The sequence below is a fragment of the Eurypyga helias genome, unplaced genomic scaffold (genome assembly GCF_000690775.1).
Source record: "Eurypyga helias isolate BGI_N326 unplaced genomic scaffold, ASM69077v1 scaffold2195, whole genome shotgun sequence".
NCBI lineage: Eukaryota > Metazoa > Chordata > Aves > Eurypygiformes > Eurypygidae > Eurypyga > Eurypyga helias.
Genome location: NW_010253189.1, coordinates 69,114 through 92,518, shown reverse-complemented (window position 1 = coordinate 92,518; position 23,405 = coordinate 69,114). Strand labels below are relative to the sequence as shown.

At 47.4% G+C, this 23,405-nt stretch overlaps 1 protein-coding gene across 1 annotated transcript in view; it reads right to left on the bottom strand.

Moving 5' to 3' along the window:
- LOC104510349 (collagen alpha-1(V) chain) overlaps positions 1 to 23,405 on the bottom strand; it is a 115,039-nt gene that overhangs the window by 39,569 nt on the left and 52,065 nt on the right. The window contains exons 12-27 of the mRNA XM_010152568.1: positions 22,287 to 22,379; positions 19,455 to 19,511; positions 19,242 to 19,295; positions 18,564 to 18,617; positions 17,684 to 17,737; positions 15,279 to 15,332; positions 14,335 to 14,388; positions 12,849 to 12,893; positions 10,353 to 10,406; positions 9,099 to 9,143; positions 8,414 to 8,467; positions 7,759 to 7,803; positions 6,500 to 6,553; positions 4,150 to 4,194; positions 2,428 to 2,481; positions 385 to 429 (exon numbers count right to left, since the gene is read on the bottom strand). Coding sequence (XP_010150870.1) covers positions 385 to 429; positions 2,428 to 2,481; positions 4,150 to 4,194; positions 6,500 to 6,553; positions 7,759 to 7,803; positions 8,414 to 8,467; positions 9,099 to 9,143; positions 10,353 to 10,406; positions 12,849 to 12,893; positions 14,335 to 14,388; positions 15,279 to 15,332; positions 17,684 to 17,737; positions 18,564 to 18,617; positions 19,242 to 19,295; positions 19,455 to 19,511; positions 22,287 to 22,379 — 861 coding nt within the window. The remainder of the gene's footprint in view (positions 1 to 384; positions 430 to 2,427; positions 2,482 to 4,149; positions 4,195 to 6,499; positions 6,554 to 7,758; positions 7,804 to 8,413; positions 8,468 to 9,098; positions 9,144 to 10,352; positions 10,407 to 12,848; positions 12,894 to 14,334; positions 14,389 to 15,278; positions 15,333 to 17,683; positions 17,738 to 18,563; positions 18,618 to 19,241; positions 19,296 to 19,454; positions 19,512 to 22,286; positions 22,380 to 23,405) is intronic.

Genomic DNA, 23,405 nt, shown 5'->3' with positions numbered 1-23,405 from the left:
CATCCACTGTTAACCAGCTGTAACACACCACAAGCCCTTCAGCTCCACTGAATCACTCAAGCTGCAAGATTTGTCAGGAGGAAATCACCCTGATGCCGGGCCCTGAGCTGGCCCCAGCAAACAGCTCAAAACCTGAGCACGTCACAGAGGCTCGTTTACTGCCAAGGTCCCAGTCAAGATGAGGCAGAGCATCACAGCAAGTACCCAGCCCGTGCCCACTCCCAAAATAAAGAGGTTACGAGTCCTTTGGGTGCTCAGCCCCCTGCTCGTCTAAGAGAAACCCCTGCACAGGAGAAAATGTCATGGGCAGCACCCTGCGGGATGAGTCTGCAAAAATGTTCAGAGGCTGCAGAAAATCAATCCAAACCTGCAGTGTTAACTCACCTTTTCACCTTTGGTGCCTTTCAATCCACGAACACCATCTGCTCCCTTGCAGGAGATAAAACAAAATAAGTGTACAGGTAAGCTTGAGTGAAGAATCACTAATCACGGTGATTTTTGCTTCCTCCAATGTTGACAATGGTATCTCCACAAACTGTGATGTTCCTACACATACTGCTCATCAAGTATCGGCCGCTGACATCTGGCTTTTGGGTCACCAGCGAGTACCTGACAGTCACAAACCTCTGCTGACGATTTGGCATGTGGGGTTGGTGATCTCTGGCCACTCCCTGCCCAGGAATTATGTTTCCAGGGATAAAACTCCCCATGCAAAGCTTTTCTGCATAGATTTTCCAAAAAAATCCCACTTCCACAAACACATTGCCAGCATGCTGAGCTCACTCGAGTATTCACAGCAAATACAGTGCTCGAGCTGTTTATGGACACTTGGGATGTGAATCCATTTTTAAATCTCTGAGCACATGGCCAGAGGTTTCTGTGGTGCTCTGCAGCAGATACCAGCACCATGTCTAACACCCCCAAGGTTAACCTTGGCTCTTTGTATCATGGTGCTCACCGCTGTGCATGCACTATCTTTTTTAAAGTGCATTTAGGCACCAAAAGGCAGAAAAAAAAGTAATGTGACCTGTGTGGGCATTTATGACAGGGTACAGAAACCCTCCAAAGCTTCACCAGGGCAAACAGTCCATGGTGTTCAGCCCAGAGATGATGAGCGTGGTCAGGATCTTCTCCCCTGCTATGCCACCAGCCCAAACTTGTTGGACCCTCGCACTTCCCAATACATCCTGCCTCTTAGAATAAAATGTCACCCTCAGGTATCTACACCAGCTGTGCTGTGCAATGCAAATCTCACAATAAACAACAGAAGAGTTCTTCTTTGGAAGAATAATATTTTGCTTGTGGTATTTTAAATGTTTTCTTCCCCTTAGCACGTCAAGAAAAAGTATAATTAAAAGTACATCACAATTTGTGCAGCAGGAGAGGGCTCTAGTAAGCACGGCAAGATCTGAAAGTTATTTATAGCTTCAAACCCAATGAGACACATCTTTTTCCGAACTGGAGGCTCATGCAGTTAATAGAACACTGCTCGTAGGAAGCAAAGCCTTGTCTGTATGCACCACGGGGCTGGTGCATGACACACTTTCCCTAGATCACTCTAATGTGGAACAGTTCCACTTTAGCGGTAAACACAACAGCAAACCATTCCTAATGGACCACTACGTCTCAATCTGCAACCCTGCAAGAAACGAGATGGAAGCTCGCTTTGGCTAAATACATCCCGCTTAATTCTGAAGGCAGAACAGCAAATGGGTTTCTGCTACTGAAAAAATATACAAAGGGTTTTAAGAGGGTTTAACTTCACCTATAGTGAGTCCCCAAGCTGTGTTTGCATCTACTAGCACAGATCCCTGCAGATTCATCGGACCTTTGGGACACAGGATGCATCTGCACCTGAACTAATACATCCTGATGGGCATAAAAGCCACAGCTGAATGGGTGGGGGGGGAAATACCCACCGCCTTCTTATCAGCATGCAAGCGCTGCAGGCAGCGGGAGCGAGGAAAGAGCTGGAATTCAATCTAGTGAAAAAGCGCATTGCTGAGACGCACAAGCTTCGTCTAACAAGGTTTTGGATCAGGAGCATGAAAAGCTTGCTTTGTTTTAGTAATAGGCTGTTTTGTTTTATTAACAAGCCTTGTTAAAGTCTTCACATTCTGGCTGAGATTTACTTTGGTTGTAAACTGGAAACGATTGGAATGGGACTGAGCCATGCTCATGAAGAATTAAAGGAGAAATCTCTCTAAAGCGCTGAGGAAGGGTTATTGGAGAGCAGGGGACTGTAGTCCTTGTAGCCTGAGAGAAGATGCTGGACCAAGGCTTGCGCTCCAGCAGTAAATACAGTTGGTCACCGAGGCAGCCCTAAGTGCCGTGGTAGGTCGTCTGTGCCCCACTGGCACTATCCACAAGCTGAGAACTCGATCTGAGCAAGCAATGCCACGGACACCGTCTCTGCGTCCTCCTTACCTTGACTCCGCGTGGTCCTGGATAACCGACGGGGCCCTGAGGACCCGGTGGACCCTGGGGTGAAAAAATGCAAACAGGAAAAATACACATCAAAAATCAGCATGAAGGTGCAGCAATGGAGTGTGTGGAAAACAAATGTCCCAGACATCTGGCTGTTTCAGATTGGGTGGAAATGGCCATTGGAAAACTGCACAAAATAGCACAGAGAGCTACAGGAATGTCACCTCAAGCAGGTGCACGGGGCTGAGCCAACGGCAAAGATGTGTATGAGAGGAAAAGAGGATGAGAAGAGTCAGGAGAGCAGCAAGTTGCCAGAAAAGGGATTTATACACAGTGTTGGATGATTTGTGTTTTGGACTACAGGAAAGAGAAAGTTCTCTGAGAAAGGAAGAACCTGGAATGATTTGGGTTGGAAGGGACCTTAAAGACCACCCAGTCCCACCCCCTGCCATGGTCAGGGACACCTTCCACTAGACCAGGTTGCTCCAAGCCTCATCCAGCCAACACTTCCTTGCTCTGCTGTCTCCCCACTTCCAAACCATCCTGGTTTGCAGTAACACAGCAAAGCTTGTGACAATAATGATCACAGAGAGGAGTTACTGCTTGAGGCACAAGCCCCAGGGAGATGTCTTTTGGCCTTAGCTCTGTGGGAGAGGAGATGCTCACAAAGCTCCTTTCTGGCACCAAAAGCTGCAAATCCCCACGGACACCACAAGCTGGCGATGGATACGGCGCCTGATACATGTCCTGCAAAATCTCTCCTCCCCACCCTCGCTGCCACGCTGTCTTATACCTGTGAATAAATCACATTCTTTATTGAACCCAGTTGGCTCTTATTCTGCTCAATTCCCTAACTAAACAAACACCCTTCCACTTCTCCCAGCCTGAGATGGACAATTTTTTCCAGCCAGACGGAGCCAACAGGTCCACCAGCATCCCAGACCTCGCACAAGTGTCGGCTGGAGGAGACCTGCAGCACCAGTGCTGCTCTGAGATCACTTCCCTGATGTTTGCTAAACGCCTCCCAGCACAGGGAACATCAGCACAAATGCTTATTGCCTTCTCCTATTCTGCAGAGGCCAATGCTTGAACTGTCAGCCTCGTGCGATGCCATCTGGACAAACGGCCGCGGGTTGTGCTCCGTGCAAGGCTCGAGCGGACGTCCATCAAACCGACTGCGCTCTCATCAAGGACTTTCGACAAATGTAATGTTTTTCAACTGAATGGGACACAGCGGGAATGCAGATGGTAAATCTCCCAGACAGACGGATGAAAGTGTAATTCAAGGGCTCTGCCCTCCAGCAATATTCTCAAATATATTGTTAAAGAGGGACTTTGAGGGGAAAAGGAAGAAAAAGGAAGACCAGGAATACAAAAAGTTATTTTCTGCGCTCTCTGTGCCACGACGAATATTTATTTGTGTCTGATTAAAAGAAGGCTTTCCTTCACAGTTTCAGTGTTCACATCTGCTGGGTTGTGGAGCACTGCTTGCCAGGAAAGCTGGGAGGAGTCGAGAAAAGACCAGCCCAAGCACCAGAAGCAACTCCCAAGCAGACGAAAGACGGGCTCAGCTTTCAAATTTCAAGAGAGTTTGCTCCTTAGCACCTCCACTGACCCACACACCCTGCCTGCCCAGCCATTCCCAGAACCCATGGAGATCTGTCTCCATCCAGCTACTGTGACCTTACCCTTAGAAGTGACAAGGATCTTGTTGACACCTACCTGACTCCCCTTCTCTCCGGGAGGACCTTCCTTGCCAGGATGACCCTAGTAACAAAAAAAGACAAAGAGAAGAGGGTTTAGTGCATATCTAACACTTCAGAAGCCAACAAGCTTGCTCAGGCAGCTATGATTTATTTGTAAGAGAGCCGCTGCTCTCCAGGAAGCTCTTCCTGATCCAAACAGGCCCCCTGAAGCCAACCTGCAAGAGTAAGCTTTCCCCAAAAGGGAGAGAGCACTGCATTTGGGTATTTGGTGGTATCTACCTGGTTATTTTACATTTTTACTTGTCACCAGCTTTTGGCAGAGGAGCACAAACCATTTTGCAATGTTCTTCGCACACTAGAACACCGCAGCGAGTTCAGCAGCAAACAGCATATAAATTGTGCAGATAGAAAAACAGATAAAATTAACTCCCTATGCTGGCAAACTTGTGAAGGTCACAAGATGCCCAGACTGGTCAGAGCCCCTCATTAATTTCCTAATTCCTAGAGTCCGTTACAAGATCTCATGACAAACACTCAGCTAACCTGCATCCCGTAGACGCCGGCTGGCTGGATGCTGGCCAGCATTCCTCTTGGGATTTGATGCTGAATAACTCAACATCCAAGAGAGTCCAACACATCCTCATTCACAGCCTTTAGAAGCCTTTTGCTGGGATTGCAGTCAGTAGAAAACAAAAGCGTGAATTGCTTCAGATAGAGCTTCAAGGATTAGAGAAAAATGGGGGAAAAAATCCATGAAAGTAGTTTTTAGTGTTGATTTTCGGAACCAAAAATGGGGCCAGGATGGAAGATGACTCTTTGGTCGGCAATATCTGTACAAAAGCAATAAGACCCTGCGGCGAGGGCACTTGCTGCACACCCAGGGACCTTTTCTTTTATAAAGATGATGAGAGCACATCCAGCTGCTCTAAAGCCACTAAGACCTTCTGCACTCAAAGGTTTCTTTACTTACAAACTCCTGACTAAATACACAAATCACTTCCTAGCAATGTAACAAGTAAAATCATGAGACTATTTTCCATCATCAGTCTTTGGAACAGGAATGTCAGCCAAGCCGGATTTCATAAAGCACCCTGGTTTGATAAAGAAACAAAATGACAGCTGTCATTTCTCCATCAACAAAACGTCGGAGAAAACGCAACCTGAATTTCTCCTGCGAGTTTAAACGGCACCATCAGGGCAGAAAGAGGGTCAGAGCTAACCGTGCTTGCCTTCAGGTCCTGGTATCTGCACCCCGGGGGAGGCAAAATGGAAGTGCAGCAAGGTTTCAAACTCCACACTAAACCATCACCATTTCCAAATTTTCTACGACTGAAAACTGATGAGCAGCTTGGTTGGCTTTTGCAGCGAGATGCTGTAGGCCCTCAGGGATTTTCAGATGTCTTCCAAGACCAACTTCTACAGAGAACACGGATGGGATTTTGTCCTTGGAAAGAGCAACCCATAAGCTTACAAACCTACAAACTGTAAACTACATGGCTACACGTGGCAAAGGACCTGTGTCCACGCAGACCCACACGCGCTCAAGCTCGGAGGTCTTACACAGCCTTCCATCTGCATAAAACCAGACCTGGCATCTTCTCCGGCTGAACTTCCCAGGAGGCTGCTGTAGGAATTTCACATCGAAAGCTACAGCCTTAGAGATGCTCTGGGCTTTGTTTTAGCTGCTCTGTTGACTCAGCTAACAATTGTATGAATGTTGGAAATGCCCTCCATAGGAACGATAATCCCAAGGTGGAAAATGTACATTTTCTTTTTTTGCCATACTCTGCATTTGCATTAGTGGAATATAACTATTTTACATTTGTCATTCGTAAAGCCAAATGCCTCTGAGGTGTGTAAAAATGAGATCAGGTTTAAAGGCCAAAGATTTTTAAGACCAATTTCCAGAGAAGGAGCAAATGATGTTTAAAGTAGGATTAGGAGGAAGCTGCACGAACACAACATCGACATGCAATTTCAACCTGTTCTTATCACCGTTCTGCAGCAGTGCCCAGCGGCCCCGAGCGAGATGAGGACCACCCCATGGCAGCGCTGCACTATGCACAACCACACGCACAGGAGCCCAGCCCGACCTCGGTGAGCGGCCAACCCACGTAATGCAGAGAGGAGAGACAGGACGAGGGAAAAGAGAGGCCCAAATCCATGGTGAGAAGTACCTAGGGCTGTGCTAAGCTTAGAGCAGGGCCAGGGCTTCTCAAACTCCCCTTCTACCCAGCCGAAACGTGGGCAGAGTGAGCCTGACCGTGCAGGCTCACGTACTTCACGGGCCCATGGTGCACCCCAGGGTGCAGGATCAGGCCCCGCAGCCCCAGTGCCAAGCAGAGCCCCAGAACAGGATGACTTACCGGAGGACCATCTGCACCAGGCATGCCAGGAAGACCAGGTTTGCCCAGCGGCCCCTAAAAACAAACAGAAAATCAACAGCTGCAATGGTCAGAGTCTTCAGAGCATCAGAGGATGGGACTTTTCAGACCCGTTTCTTGCTTTCTCTAGCTATGAAAGGCTGCAGAGAGGCGAGCCTGTCTGCTGTGACTTGTTGCAGCCCGCTTATTACTCTGGGCAGAGTCTTCCAGCATCCTAGGATGCTACAGCACAGTGCCAGCACCTCACAAAGACAGACAGGACATAGCAATGGGGTGTAGCTCAGCAGGAGACATGGGGACATGAAGCATCAAGCTTCTGTCATGACGGAAGGGCACGATGCTGAACATGTCTGAGCGTGAGCTGGAGGATATCAAACTCTGGGGATCACTGGACCAAGAAGTGCCCATTCTTTGCTGACAAATGGCAAGGTGATGAACTGGCAAAGGATGAGAGGAGCTGCCCCAACTGACTGTGCTTGCTGCTTCAACACCATTCAGTGATTACCTTTTTAATTAAGCAACCCCCTGATCTTGCACACCACCAAGGAGTGTCACTGCTGCTGCAAGTGCAACTCAGCTCCCAAACCAGAGAGCCCTCTACCTGGCAGAACTGCTAATGTGCTCCTTTGCAGGAGAATCATTGATAATTTGGGTCTACCCCACGCTGCCAACACAAGCTGGGGATTCTCCTGGGACGCATGCCATGTCCCTGCTCCACGGGAGCTGAGCAAACACCCGGAGAATTACTCCTCCGTAGCAAAAACTGTTCCCCTTGTTTAAATCCTGATGGTCCCAGGGCTGTCTGGGGGAACCCAAGGGCAGCACCTACCCCCCATCAACAGCAACAGGGCATCGGTGAGAGCTGGCACAGGTGGGCAGCAGGGAGGAGGCAGGGGATCTCGGCTGAGCGAGCCAAATCCACAGGCTCTTCCCATTACCATCCTGCTCAGACTTCCAGGCATTTAGCCCACAGAAAAAGAGAATTTTCAGCCCTCTCCTAATATTTTACCATAGGCTGCCTTCAAAATGTTTCTCTTAAGAGGGGAAATGAATGCAAATATTATGAATTAGAGGTAAACCGTGCTTTCTAGTCTCTCTTCTGTCTGGAATGAGAGGCATTAAACTTTCATAGGCACAGCTGCAAACAGATGTTGCATATGGGGCAAAGGAGCTGCTGAAGTAGCAAATGCATGTTAATGGCAACAGTTGTTTTAAGTCAGAGCTGCAGCATTTAAACGTACTTTCTCTCCTGGGGGACCGATCGCGCCTTGCGGACCTGGAAGACCCTGTGAAAAGAAAAAAAACAGAGGTCATTAAGGAACAAGTTATTCCTTCCAAATGCATTTTGGCAGTGCCTCAGCTGAGCATCATTCTAGCGCCTGCGACGGCTGGGGGTTTCCCCAGCTCCATTCATTCTCAGAATGTCTTGCGAGAGATGAAAAAATTGTGTTTTTGCACTGCTGCCTCCTCCTGAGAACTCCACCGCTCCATCGCGTGCAGCCAGGCTCATCCCCGGGATGGAAACAGAGATCGTCCGAGGGGCAAGACTTGCTGAGAGCCGTGGGGAAGGCTGACAGCAAGGCTTGGACATCTGTATTATCCATCTGGCTCCAGAGCAACTGGACTGTGGGATGCTAAAAGTCAGACATGAGCTACAAGATGTGACTAGGGCGAAGAGGCTGCTTGGACCTGGGTTTGGCTGTGCATCCCGGCAGCGAAAGCCAGGTGAGCACCAGGGGGATCTGAAATTGGGAGCGTTTTCAGGAAGATTTGGGGCCAGCGATGTATCATCAAGACAATTCCCAGCATATCTCCTTATCGCTGGTCCTGCCCCTGGCAGGAGAGTGAGGCTTGTTCAGAATTATCATTTCTGAGGAAAAGGAGTTTTTCTCTTACCTGAGCACCTGGGTTACCCTGCTGTCCCGGGGGACCTGGCTCGCCTTGAGGACCCTGCAAGGACGACAAGGGCAGAGCTTGAAGGCAGGAAAGATGAGAGCGGAGTCGGTGCCTCCTTGGGCACCGCAGCTCCTGCATCCCGCACAGCCCTGCACACTCTCAACACCCTCTCTAACCCGCTGATGGTAACCAAGAGCTCCTGGGAAAGGGAAACAACTTCTCTCTGCGGTGGGATAGGCATGGAAGAATTTATTTCAGGGCAAACTCACTTCTCTGCATGGACATGCAGCCCCAGTGAGCTGAGCAGGGCTTTAACCCAGCCTGGCTTTGCCTTGGCTCTTCCACAGGGAGCCCATTACATCCCATTAGTACAAAGTATGAGGTACATAAAGATTTTTTTTTTTTTCCTCCCCTCAGTTAAATGACTATATTTTGATATTCATTAGAACAACACACATCTCGATGAACATGTTTGATCTTTCACGGGGAAATAATGTGTAATTCCATCAGAAATTATAATAAATTAACATCCATTTGCTGTAGGAAGATACCCTCTGTGGTTTTCACAGGCTCTGATAGGAATCTAGACTAGGCTAAAAGCAATTAGCAAATCTAATTTAGATTACTTTTTACATTTCACTATATAATGTCTGAAGTGTCTGTGAAATTTGCAGTAAAAACTTACCACATTCCCCTTGGGACCTGTTTGTCCATCCATTCCAGCCACACCCTGAGAAAGGATTTTAAAAAACAGCACTAAGAAAATATCTGGTTATTTTGCACCACAAAAGCAGAGAAACTGCTGTAAGAAATAACAAAAAACCAGCAGGCCCTTTGGATCGTGTCAAAAAGCAACAATTTTCTAAAGCTGTTTGGTAAAGCAGCCAATCCCATGAATCCAGTTTACCCTTTAAAAAGTCATTTCAGTGTTTTCCCCACTGGTTTAACCTGCCTGGGAAGCAGAACCAGCACCAGGTCGAGCAAATCCTGGCTAAGCATCGCAGCTGATCGCCTCCGACAGCGAGCAGGAGCGGGGTAGCAAATGAAAAGAAAAACTGGACAAAAGACCTTCCTTGGGATGCGAATGCGTCACCAAAGCAGCGGGTGAAGCCAATGAGGCTGCACTGCCTCGTGCCAAAATGAGGATTTGACCATAAAACACAACTGGGGTCACACCCATCCTGAGCATCTTCATTAGAGGGGTAATGCGGTACCTGGTTAACTGGAGTTGTCCCACTGGGGGTGCCCCGATGGGGCAGTTTATCTGGGTGTAACGAGATGCTCGTGCAACAGGAGACAGTTTCGGAGCAGATCCTGAACGCTCATTAAATTTCTGCAGGACTAGGAGGTCAAAAAGCAAAGATGTCCTCAGAGCCCAGGAGGGGTTAAGGGCTTCACAACGCCCGCTGTTAAACGCTGACCCCTTTAAGCTCTAGCAGCAGCCTGGGTTTTGGTTTTTAAGCACTGGGACTTCAACGAGCTGCAGTGATTTACGGAGAGAGCCCCTGCATCAGCACTTCCAGCAGCACACGACAGATAAGGTGACTGTCTCCCGAATAAAAAACGTCACGTTCTTTCCTCGGCTTTCACCCGAAATATGAACAAACTGCTTTAAAGTCTCACCAGCCCTCAGGCAAAAGTTAATAGCAAAGCCACTGTGTTAATAACTCTCATTCTTGCCTTTCAGCCTGAGCAAGGCATTAATATTTACTCAGGTGGGCCAAATCTTGAGCTCCCGTAAATGGACGTGGCGCGACTGAAAATGGAGGAGAATATGGATTTTGAGCCATAAATTTTTTTGACTACTACATCTTTTCGCTGCACAGATGTACAAAATTATGCAGCTGTATTATCTGCTTGAACGTCTAATGGGGAGAGGGTATTTTGCCTGGAAAGCTCAGCTGCCTGCCTGAGGATGGCAGCAGCCCCAGGAACTTACCGGTGGCCCTGGGGGTCCCGGTGGCCCTTTAGGTCCCAGCAGTCCTCGGGGTCCCTGTTGGGGGAAATAAACAGGGTTAGCATTCCTGGTGCATGGATGGGGGTGAGCTCCTGCACGGCTGAGCATCGCTCTGCCCGGAGAAGCGTCGGGGCTGGTACGGCAATGACCTCGGTGGTTTTGCAGTAACAGCAGCTTTCTCGGTTTACAAACCTGTAAGACAAATCCTGTGCGCACATATCCTTGAATTACAAGGATAAATAATATAGGCAGAGGCATTTATTCTTTGGACTGGAAGAAGGCCCACTGAAAGCAACTTTTCTAAAATTAATTTAATCATACTCCTGGATTACTCTAATGCAAAACACTTTGCAGCCAAGTCATTCTAGCCGGGGACTATTATGAAGAATGACCGGATACCACTAATGGATCATTAGGAAGCATTTCAAAACCTCTCCAGATTTAATTTTTATCATTGACAAACTATACAACTCAGAAAGGCTGGAAAAGGGTTTCAACCTGCAGTATAAACGTACATTTTCACACGCATTTGGTTCTTAAACCTTAATCAGTCATGACTCCTGGTATCATGGTGTTTTCTTTCCATTTCTAGCTTTCTCACCAAATTAAACCTCGCATCATCTTCAGGGAAATTGGTAGGATTGGGGCATCAGGTTGAATAAGCAGACACATGGCAGGAGAACTGTATTTGTTTGCAAGGAAGCTTTGGCAAATCTCACCCCAGCACCTCCTCTACCCTGAGCCTTCAGTTGGATTTCTAGGAAAAGGAAAGGGCTGGGGTCTTGCGTGCACTCAGCTGCAGATCTGAAAGCTCACCTCTTAAAGGCAGGCCCTTTCTTAAATCAGGGAGCCTAGGGGAACTCGGGGTATTTAAAAGTTTAATGCTCATTCACTGTCACAGAGGAAAATCATTCCTGACTGTGATGGGCAGTTTTATCTGTCTGCCCAAATATTCTACATCCCTTTTTATGATGCAGAGAGGACAGAGGAATTAGACTGCAGGGGTTTTGATCCTGCAAAAACCACAGTTTGCAACAAAAACTGGATGCATCAACCAAGTGGGTCTGTGACCCAGACACCAAGACCTCCACGGGCCGCAGCCTTGCACCCTGCAGAAACTGCTTGTATCAACTGGCTATGAGGATTGGAAGAAAATGGGATGAAAATCAAATTTTGAAGTCCCATCACTGGTTTCAGTTACCATTACATTTGGAAAGACCCTCTATTGGCTCAGGGCAGAGAGAGAGACAAGTGTGCAGATTCAGGATGTAAATATTTATGATTAAAAGTTTCCTGTAATGCAATTTAAACCTTTACTCTGGTCATCACAGATATTTTTTACTCATGTTGCTGAAATAAACAAACTTCCCTGCACACATTATCATCATCTAAGTTCCTCTTTTGTTACCCTGTCACCTGAGCACATAAACATTTTTAAGAAGTTAATAACCCGTAAGTTATTGCTTAGACATGTGCTAAGGAGATAGCTGGGCTGATTAATCTTTCTCAGAAGTTAATCAGACATCTCGTCTATAATTTAGTTCCAGTGAGTCCGTAAATGCCAACCCTTCCCTTTCTCACATGAAGTGTGTCCAACAGTTCTCATCAATTACTCTCAGGCCATCACGCTGGGCCTTAGAACAACAACATAAGACCTTTTGAAAGCAAAGCTGATGGTAAATTATAGATGGTTAATGTTCTTTTCATAACAAAGGAAACGCATTTTGGATTAAATAAGCAGCCAACAACAGTACTACACACAGAAATCCACAGCCAGCCAGAAAGAGAGTTTAGTATTGCCAGTAAAGTAAAAAATACTTGGTATTGGGGGGAAAAAATGCTTTCAGGGTCTCAAACTGACAACCCAACTGTTTCTTTTCAGTGGGATACTCTATGAAAGCATTTTTTTGGGTTGGTCAAGAGATTTTTGTCCATCACCAGGAGCATCTCCTTTTAACCTTACTGCTACTGGAAATGCCATCCATCACTAGCCCTGGTTCAGCTGCTCAGGCGTAGGCAGCATGTGGAGGACCAAACACTGGCCAAATCCCACAGATTTAGGAAGTTTTGTGCACTGTGAACCGAATATTGACCCCACCGAAGTCCGGGCAAAAGTCCTCTTCATCTCACTCATGGGTTCACTCACGCTGCACAAAACTGAGCGTGCAGGCGAGAGAACTGCATGGCTAATTGCTGCCATTACCCACGCAAGAGCAGACAACACCTTTTCTCACTGGAGTTTGCTATGGATGCTCACAAAACCCGTATTTCACGTACGTTTACCATGCATAATTTCCACCCCAGCCTACTTACCCGAACTCTAAATAACACATTAGGAAGAAGGATCCATGCAGGAGAAGTATAAGACCAATCTAAGCTAAGCTTTACATTTACATGGGACACCCAAAACCCCGTTATCCTATCAAGACCTTGACCAAAGCAGTGCTGCTGCACATCAACACCGGAGGAGATACTCACAGGTTCTCCAGGTAAACCTCTGGGTCCAACTTCTCCATCATCTCCCTGCTCAGCAGCAAAGGCACAGAGAGCAGCAGCAAAAGAGACAGAACAAACCAGTTATATTGCAGTCACATCACAGGTGTTTCATTCTTGTTAAATAATAATCACACAGAAAACCAGCTTCCCTGGAGTAATAAAAGGGTAGCCGTGCATAAGGAAGACCTCATAAGCTTGGAGACTAATACTGCGTGTGCAGAATTTTCCGAGGATTAGAAATGCTGTAAGGCTACTTCATAATTCATGTCGATGTTTATAAAGATGGATTTTGCTAATATACAAGATATTGTAGAAACAATTCAGGGCATATGAGTCAATAACCGCAAGATTTAGTACCAAACTGAATGGCAAGCCAGCATGGGAGCGCTGCCTCGGGAACGTGATTTAGCCAAATTAGGGCTCCTCAGATAAAACAGAGGCAGCAAAGGGGTAATTCTCCAACCCTCCACTCCCATCTCCTGCTGATGCCACACCGATACTCCCACGAGTAGTAGATAGTGCATCCCCTGAGTTGCTTTTAAATCACCCCAAACCTGAGGCTCCCTCTCAGGAAATGAATCCCAGCAGCCAGCCCTTGTGAAGCCTTCCCTTCCGCTAATAAAGTCAATGCTCTTCTTCCCCGTGATGCCCTCCAAGCTTCTCTCCCCGCACACCTCGAATGACTTCTTTTTCTCTTTAGGGCTGAAGTTCTCCAGACTCTCATTCTTCCCCCGCAAGACACCGGTTTGCCCTTTTCAACTTCAGAGCACTTACAGTCACAATTAATTAATCCTCACAGCCTCATAGTGAGGAAGGTGTTATTATCTGTGCTTTACAGAGGAAACAAACAGCCAGAGGTGGAAAGAAAACATCGTGGAGGGGGATTAGAGCCTGGGAAATCCATACTCGCTCCTCCGATTAAACCACAGGCTCCTCACAGCTACGGAATTAGCATTTTCAATCTCTCCTCTTAAACCAGCCCTTGTAGACCTGCAACCGCTTAGTCTGAGTTTTGCTAAAGGCCTTTGACTATTGACTAAACAGTGCAGAAGGAGAAGTGAACAATTCAATCCCGGATTCCCACAGCTGTCCGGAATTTCTATTCCCCAAGTCTTGTTGCAATTTGCTGGATCTTAAAAGACCAGAAGGGGTAGTCTGCACGCCTTTTCTTGAATGTTTTTCTTGTGTTGGTTTTTTGTTCTTTTAACAAAAACTGAGTTTTCTGAACAGCTCTTTAAAGACCAATTCTTCTTTTCACTTTCATTCCCGTCCCCTTGCTCTGCTTCCCTCTCGCCAGGGCCACCCGCACCGTCCCCAGGACGCAGGGACGGGGTGCTGCCGCCCCGCAGCAGATGACGCACCAGCGCTGGCTGCTCCTGCCACGTCTCCGGCTGACATTGCATCTGCTTCTTGTTTACAGGAGTTAGTTACGAATTCAAAGGACCGTGGAATCCAGAGAGAGACTTACCCTCTCCCCATCCTCTCCGGGTGCCCCCGGGGGTCCGTGGGGGCCTGGCTCACCCTACAAAGGAAAGGCAGAAAAAGGTTCAGAGAAGGCAGACACGCTCTGGCAATGGAAAAGAGTGGGTAACATCGATAAACCAAGCACTGGGCTTGACTTCTCTGTCTGCACCATGTGCTGAAGGTACCCATACCCTCACTGTCTGAGTCTCCATGCGCTCGGAAGCAGCAGACATTCTCTACCTGCTCCAGCACTGACAGACCAATGTCTCCCAGGGGCTAGAGCTCACAGGATTTACTGGTGCACTTCAGCAGGGGTCGAGGAAGCGAGCAGGAGCTGTAGCTCCTTCAGGAGACCGACTCGAGCTCTGCACACAGTTACTGCTTTACCCAAGGCATGCTTTTCCATTTCTGGCTGATTAAGCATCTCTCTCAGGCACTGTCTTTCCTTTCCTGTGTAGCTTGTAATCACGATGCAATCTCCGCTGTTCAAACACTCCCCTGCTTTATAAAGCAATGGCTGCACTCTCTAGGGAGGGGAGGCACGAGCAGCCTGCCAAAATAACTGGCTTCTTGCATTTTTTCCCCTATTGTTTAATTACAAAGCAAAGAGAAGAAACCCATTAAAATTTTTGGCAATTTCCACCCACAATAGCACTGTCTAAAAGCAGGTTTCGCTCCTTGCTTTATTTTTTAGTCTGCATTTTATTAAGCCTTTCCCCCCGCCTTTCCAATTTTAAGCAGTCCCAGAAGGATCTTAGAGCTTCCCGGGATGTGAATGCTGATCCTGGGAGGGACGCCGTGACATCCCACATGCTCTCAGGGGACACTCTCACCCTCTCCTAATTGCACCACTGTGGCTCATCCCCAGCAATTGCTGCCCTCTTCCCAGCACCTCCCCCTTCCAAGGTTTTGTTACAGTGGCCAGAAGACAAGCGGAAGATAACTTACTCTATTTCCCTTCTCACCAGGCAAACCAGCCAAGCCATCAAACCCTCGGTCACCCTAAAAGAAAAATCAGTTTAGTGCACGTTTTCACCTGCTGTTGAATAACTTTCCAATTTATTTCCTTTCTGTGTCAAGGAGGGATTGATTTTCTCCCTCAGACATTCAGCCTTCACCTCCCATCAAGCCGGTGATGATTTCAAAGTTAGAGATTAAAAAAAAAAGAAAGTAACTCAAGTCATTTTACCTCCTGCCTCTTCCCCCAGCACCTACAGTTTTAAATGTTTTTCCATGTGGATTCAGAGCTTCTCATGATCAGATTCAGAGCATCTCCCTTCTGGACAGGTTCTTCTAATTACCTAGTTATTTTTATCCCATGGAGTTACAAATAGCCATCCACTAATGAGCAAACAGGACAACAGTATTCCCACATCTGCCAGCAAGTCCCCAAACACCACCCTGAGCTCTATTGCAGATCCACCCCATACACCCTTTGAACCCTCCTGGATGCTCCAAAAAAACAAATATATCTAGAAATAAATTCTGGAAAACTGTCTAAATGAAGTCAAGGGCAAAAGATGGATCTGTTTTGACCTAAAAAGAAATGCCAGCAGGTAGTAAATTTGGTGACTTCACACGGATGCTTAAGGGTGCTGCGAAAGGGGCATCTCCATGCTACCCTGCAAAGAGCAGCCTGCCCTGCTGACCCCAGGCTGAGCAGGCACAAAGCCACCTGTGAGACCAGGGACATAGAAGGGATATATAGCCCCACACTACTGATACTGGGAAGGCAAACCAAGGCACGGATGGCTCCCCAGAACACCACTCCTCTTACACATCTCCAGTAGCTCCTGTCACTGCTGTAAACACAGCTCTGGGCCAAACAGAGCTTTGGGCATCCTTCTGGGGAACATGATGCCAAACCCAAAATAATGAGGTTTGCGAAAAGGCCGGGTGCATCAATTTGTGCTTGGCACTGTGTTCAGACCATGCAAATGTCCCCTAAATGTGCTCCTCACATCCCCTGCCCAGGTCTGTGGATGCTCTCAAAGGAAACAGCCAACTCGGTGTGAAATTCAAGTGTGGGGAAGGAAAAGTAAAACCTCAATAGTGCTGAGAACAGGCAAGCAGCAGGAACCTGCCTTCCCAGGGCTTTCACCCGTGCCCACACAGCTCCGCCGGCTCGGTACCTGGAGAGCTCATGGTGAACCATGGCAAGCCACAACAGGGCTTCTCCTCCCCAAACCTGTGCCCTGCTGCACTCTGCTGTGCTCTGGGTGGAAATGGGGACAGGAATGCACAGGGACAGCCTTTTCCCAAAAGCCTCAACTCCTTAGGAAAGAGAGAAGACACGGGGGCGTTTGCAAATCGTGGGTGACACCGTCTCCCAATGCCCAGGGCAGAAGGCAGCGGGTACCACCCAGTCAATAGAAAAGTCTCATTTTCACTGTAGAGAGTTGAAGCCACTTGTGTTTTCACATTCTAGTGCTATGCAAAAATACTACCAGCTCCTCCCTTCCACAAATCCTTTACCTATTAAGCAAGGAAAGTCGATGGCACCTGAGCAGCTTGAAGCACACCTCAATCTGGCCAAGGTGCACCCAGGGTAACGGGCAGCTCTTTCCTCTTAGCACATCCTAGAGCATCACTCGCTCTTTCCTCACAGCAAATTTCCTTCTCTTTTCCAGCACTGCTCGTTACTCTGTTTTCTCTTCTTCCCAGGCATCTACCCCTCTGAGGGCAGTTGACGCTCATTAAAGCGTTTTACTGGATAAATGACTTGCAGTCTCCTGTCTCTGTATCAAAACCCCCCACCTATTCCAGCTTTAAGTATCTACATATTAAAGTACTTAAACCTTCTAATACGCGATTCCCTGAGCAAACTTTCTCTGCATTTAATTTCAGTGGAACAGCTTCTTTCTTGCTTGATAATACCAGCAGATCACAGCTGAATGAAGGGATTTTGTCTCAAATAAAAACACAAGGCATTAAAATTCCTCACCACGCCTTCAACATTTCCTCACCCGGTTAATAGGTATTTTTTTGGTAGTTACATTTTAGGATGCTTCCAACTGCTCATTCATGTTTGTTTTTCATAATTGGGATTCCAAAGTATTTGTTCTACAACTGCAGCCAAGGGAGCATATTTCATTCTTAAGAGGATCCAGCAATTTGAAAAAAGTTGCATGGAAAAATAAGGGAAAGAAAAAGATTAGATTGCTGTTCTGCCTTCTAGGTGTGTGTTTAATTTTCCCTCTCTCAAACGTGGAACCCACGCCTTCATATGAGTCGCTGGACAGTTTCAACCACCTCCTCCAAGCAAGGTGGGCTCCTTCTGTCCACGGTCCCTCAGCTCGTGCTTGCTAAAAAGCAGACGCAGGTTCCAACAGCACATTAATACGTGACGCTACCTTTGGTCCTGTCTGGCCTGGCATTCCCCGGGCACCGTCGCTGCCAGCTCGTCCCTGCAGCAGAGAAAAGCAAAGTCAAACACAAAGGGTAAGGCAGGACCGCAGAGACATCTGCTCTTCGGTCCGTGGCTGAGTGAAGTGTGATTTAAGTCGGAGCTCGCTGGCTGGGGAGCAGCTTCCCTTGGCGAGGGGAAAAACGCTGGTCTGGCTTAGGAGCAGCATCCCGGGCTCAGCCTGGTGCTAACAAGACAAATGGCAGTGAAGCCACTTCACTACATGGGACGCTGGGACATGGCCATTGATTTTAATTTGAAATAATTATCCTCCAACTCGTTTTAAGATATGCTAATGACGATGTCTGCCAGCTAAATTTTTTTTTTTTTTTTTTTTTTTGAAGAAAGCCAGAAGTGGGTCATACAAGAGACTTTCTTGTTTCTTCCTCTGGCAAGCTGAATCACAACGAGTCAGAGGATGGTGTAAAATAAAAATCAGCATCGGGGATGTCAAGAGAGCAAGTGAGCGCGATTTATACCAGCTCCAGAAACCCCCAGGGACTGGATCCTGCTCACGCATTACCGAGACTTGGGGCCTGCCCAAACCAGCCCAAAGCATTTATGCAGCTACAACCTCAACACCACAGAGCCAAAAAAAAACCCTGAGAAGAACGGGAATCGTGGACTTGCAGTTCTCCCCACGCTGCTCAGCTTTTAACTCCCATCCTCGTGTGTGTCTGTCCAGATGGATGGAGAGGTCCTGGACAAGCCACTGCCCGCCCGCTCTTGTGTAACACTCTCGTCACTCAAATTGTTTGGCAGCAGAAACAATTTTCAACAGAAATCGTAGTTACTGCAGTTGCCAGAGCAGCTCCCAGGACACTCACCCTGCGGCCTGGTTTTCCTGACGGACCGGGAGGGCCCTGGATGCCTCGTGGACCCTGCAAGGCATCAAGGAGAGAGGATGAAATGCCAATGGCGTGACAGATGGACCCTGTGCCTGCTGGCATCACAGCTCAGGCACTGCTGGGGCTTGTCAGGGTCACCAGCTATACAAAACGGGATGTGAATCCCTCAAGCAGAGCCCTGCTGTTCCAAATACACAGGAAAGGTTCAAAACTGAGCATCTCTGGACAGGAATTGCATGCGTTTATCCCTGAGGAAGCTACTGCCCTGCAAGCAGCTCCACATAGTGGAGATAAATCACTTCCCCCACCATTAGGAAATGGGAACTTTCACTTGGTTTACGGCTTGGAAGAACAATTTCCTGAGCATTAGCAAACTCCCCACACTCCAACCTATTTCGTATTTACAGGACTCCTCCACAGATGTCTTTGCAGCGAAGGACCACAACCTGCAGAATTTTACACTGTTGGCTTAAAATGATGTCTGTATTTGGATATTTGGAGGGACATTTACAGACACAAAACAGATGTTCCCACACCTTCCTACTTTCAGCTGGCACTGGATTACTGAATTGCTCCCTCATAACAGCCTCCAAAACAGGACTCCACGCTTTCACTTCCCCCAGACCCGCCGCGGTTGCCCAGTTTGCCCATACGCACCTGAGGTCCCATATCTCCAGCTTCTCCCTTTAGTCCTCCACTGCCTGGGGGTCCCTTTGGACAGAGAATATGATTGATTACATTTTTCCACACCAGAGCCAGAGGGAAGATTCATACCATGTTAGGAAAGAGCCATTCATGCAGGTAACCCAGAGCATCCTCAGAGCCAGCACCAGCTAGGTCTGCTCCATCGTTGCTTGCCCACTCACTTACCATGGGGCCCGGTCGCCCCGTCAGACCCATCGGACCCGCTGGTCCTCTCAGCGCCAGCTGCAACAGAAAGAGAAAACGTTGCTCAGCTGGTGTCTCTGCAACGGGACAAAGCCACCACGGCACCACCAGCCACATGTTCCCTCCAAGAGCCACGAATCCTTGGAGCAATGTCCATACCCTCAGTGAATTCACCCAAGAACATCCAACTTGCTGCCCCACCAACTCCTTCCTGCATCCAAAAACAGACAAATTCCCTGGATGATGGGATTTGGGTGCATGGGTCTGGGGAGAGGACATCTGGACCTACACCCAGCCTGCCTGTAGGCATCCTCCCCCTACGCCCACTCTGCACCGTGCACATGAAGCACAACCCAAATAGGTACGTACAGACACACCGTGAGCAGATGGAGGGGCGAGGAGTTGCCTGCATTTAACCAAACGAGAATCTGCCTCTACAGTCCCCTTGTTGTTCCATCATCACACACAGACACAATAAAATGGATGCTTTTGGCAATGAGTTATTGAAGATAAATATCAAAAACTGCCTGGACAGGCTATAGGGCTTTGCTCACATGTATTTGTGATCCCACTTCAGTTTAGGAGAAATTTATTTATGGTCCAGAGAGTTCAATTTTGGAGATATTTTTTCCTTTTTTTATTTTGTTACTATATAACATCCTACAAACAGAAAGACAATTCTATTTGCAACAGGGGGGCTTTTAGCTCAATAATTAAGAAGTCACGTAACCATGCATCAAGTCAGTAATTTCCATGGTGGGTAATGGGGCTGGTCCACACTCTATAACATCACCCGGACAATTTGTTCCCTCGTGACAATTCAAGAGAGTTGTAATTATCTGTGTACTCCAGTAATTAAAATCTACCCGTGATTGCACTTGGAATGGCATAAATATTGCACAAATGCTAGATTATGTGGCATCTTTTTACAACATCCCATTAAAAGGGAGCTGCTCTGAAACACTGCCGACTGGGACAGCGTTCGGTGCCTACTGAAAGCCAAATTTTAAGGCAATAAATCAACCTAATAATGCAATTAACAACAACAATAACAAGAAAAACCACTCCCCAAAAAGGAAAGAAAATATCCTCCCCCCCTGCAGGACTCCTTTTCTATTCCTGCCATATCCTTTCTTCCCACAGAGAAAAAAATATCATTTATTTCGCTTTCTGCTTTGGTATCAGGGTTTTCAGCTGAAATTTTCTCACAGTAGGTTGAAGCTAACCAAGAAATGGATTTTTTTTCCTTTATGGAAATAGTCAAGTTTTCATGCACAGCCCAAAAGTCACCCAGGATTTCTTGGTTTTTTAAATTTTTTCCCCCAAACTGAAAATTAAAACAAAAACAGAGAAAAAGGATATTGAGTGAGAGGAGGGAGGTTAGTTGGTTTTTTGCAACAGTCACAATTTTCAACAGGCAGAAAAAAAGAGAAAAAAACCCAGAAAGTGTGAGAAAGCTGATGCTTCTCATGAAAGAAAGGTTCATCTGGTCAAACCCCCTATTTCCCAGAAAAATGAAATGCTGATGGAAAAAACTGTAGGCAGCCTTGAAATTAAGACTGACAAGGTAACACCAGAAACATAAACCACCAATATTTTTCTCAGATTAAGGTTAATGGACAGGAAAATGCAAGGGCTGGTGGCATCAGGGCCCTGTACTCTACCTGAACATGTGTAAAATCAAACTCCTTTGTAAAAGGGGAGTTGGGTGGAACCAGAATACTGCAGCTAAGCCAAAATCCGCCTTATAAACCTAAAAGGGGCATGTGCCAGCCAGCTGTGCGGAGACCGCAATGGACTTTATTTCATTCAAGGGTGAAATAAATTGCTTTTTAGCCCATTTCAGCAGATCAGCCCAAAAAGTCTGCACTAAAGCAACAGCCAACAGCTCTGAGTGACAGACTGGCTGAGTCCCAACACACATCCCAGCTGCAGACAGATGTGAGCTTAGGACTCTTTGGAGCACAGCTATGCTCTGCCCTGGACGACTGCATTTGGCAGGGAGAGGAGCAATGGCCCCAGAGCTGTTCCCCTTGGCAAAATGTATCCCTAAACCAGCTTGTATTTCCCCCTGTGCTGCAAGGGTGTGCTTACAGCCCCTCCTGGGCAAGACTGGGGTAAGTATAACAGGAGGGCACTTGTGGGGTCCCCACACATTCCCTTCTGCTGTAATTGTGCCTCTTGCATCTTTGCTTTTAACGTATCAATGATCAAAGGTAAGGCTCATGCAAGCACTCATGGAAGGAAAGTTTCAAAGCTGTACTGGCTAGAAATTAAGTTTTGTTTTGAACAGATGAGTATGCAGCTTTATACACATCTAGCCAGGGAACAGGAGTCATACTGGGAATGTGCACAGCCAACCTCATTTCACCAGTGAGCCTACATAACAAACACTCCCAGGGATTATTTGATCATCAATCAATAAGGTCATCTGAGGGAAAAAAATGGTTTCATGGATATTCATGACGTATTTCCAAATAAATCTGTTAAAGGAAATTGCAGTCTGCCTGTTATGATTAGTGGAGCTGGGAACATCTTACATCTGTGAGAAGACATCTAATTATTACCATTTACTGGGGAAAAAAAAAGAAAGAAAACCCCATAAGCACTGCTGCCCATTAGCAAAAGGCCAAGTGATCCAGATGTCATCACCACAAACCACAGCAATTCCATCTCAGATGAGAGGCTATTGCTACCACCACCACCGCAGACGGTCTGTGGATGGAGACATCACCTCCAACACATCTATTCCAGTCCTTCTCCACTACCATGGGTACCTGCTGCAGGAGACATCCCCACCGCCCTCCCACTTACCCTGGCCTGCTGCAGGATGGCTTGGGCTTGGGCCTCCTGGGCTGAAACAAGAGGTCCTTTAGAGCCAGCATCTCCTCCTCCACTAAAGCGGAACTGACGGGAACAAGATAGAGAAAGCAGGTCACAGGGTTGCCGTCTCTCCACCCTCACACTCGCCCAACTCCTAAGCAAATCTGCTCAGCATTACTGACCCAACCCCATCACTCTCCTCCCAGACTGTCCCATTAAGCACGGGGCTCTCGGGTCACCCGGCTGACAGGCACAAGCTGACCGCTTCCCACGTCTGTAACCGCACGGCAAAATCTGCCAGTTCAAAGCAACACACAGTAAGAGGGATTGTAGGCTCTGAACTGTGAGGACCTCACACACCACTGTTGAAAACTAGTCCCCAGAGGGCTGACAGTCCCTGTGTGGATGCTGCTGGTCAGGAGACCCCAGAGATGGTTATTTGGCTGTTGTAGCTGCCACACTTGAGAAATGCAGCCTTTGTCCCATGGCGTGTGGCAGTGTGCTTCAAAGAGCAGAGCTTGGCCTATTGTTCAAGCCAGAACCCTTCACAAAGGATTTAAAAAAACCCCAAGCATTCATGTTTTAATTTCCTAAATTTTAAAGGGAATGAGTTTCATGGGTTTTTTCGGCCTCTTCCACCACCAACAGCTACTTTCCAGGACACACACCCTTCTCTTGCCTTAACTGCATGTGTCTTTGGGATTTTGCAAGGACTCTCCAGGTCGCAGAACCTACTTGGATGGCTCCTTCATCTCCATTTCCGCTCTGCATTTCGCTTGGTTGGTGCTAGGTATATGACTGCACGAACTTGGTGAGCAAATTCAAAGACATGCAGTTTATAGCCCTATGGTTGGTTACTGCAGGGGCCAACAAATGAGCTCCGTGTCGACCACTCGCCCCTAAGCACCCTGCCACAACCTACACAAGCACCACCCTAGATGACACCACTTGGAGTCCGTACCAGAGTGCTGCGGTTTTTCACTAAAGACACCTTCCCTTTGGTAACTAATCACCTGTTTTCAGCAGCTCGCTTCCTTACTGAGTTCTCACATGAAAGCAGACACAAAATAGAACCATTCTTTCAGCATCCCAGGATGAAGAAACCTGACT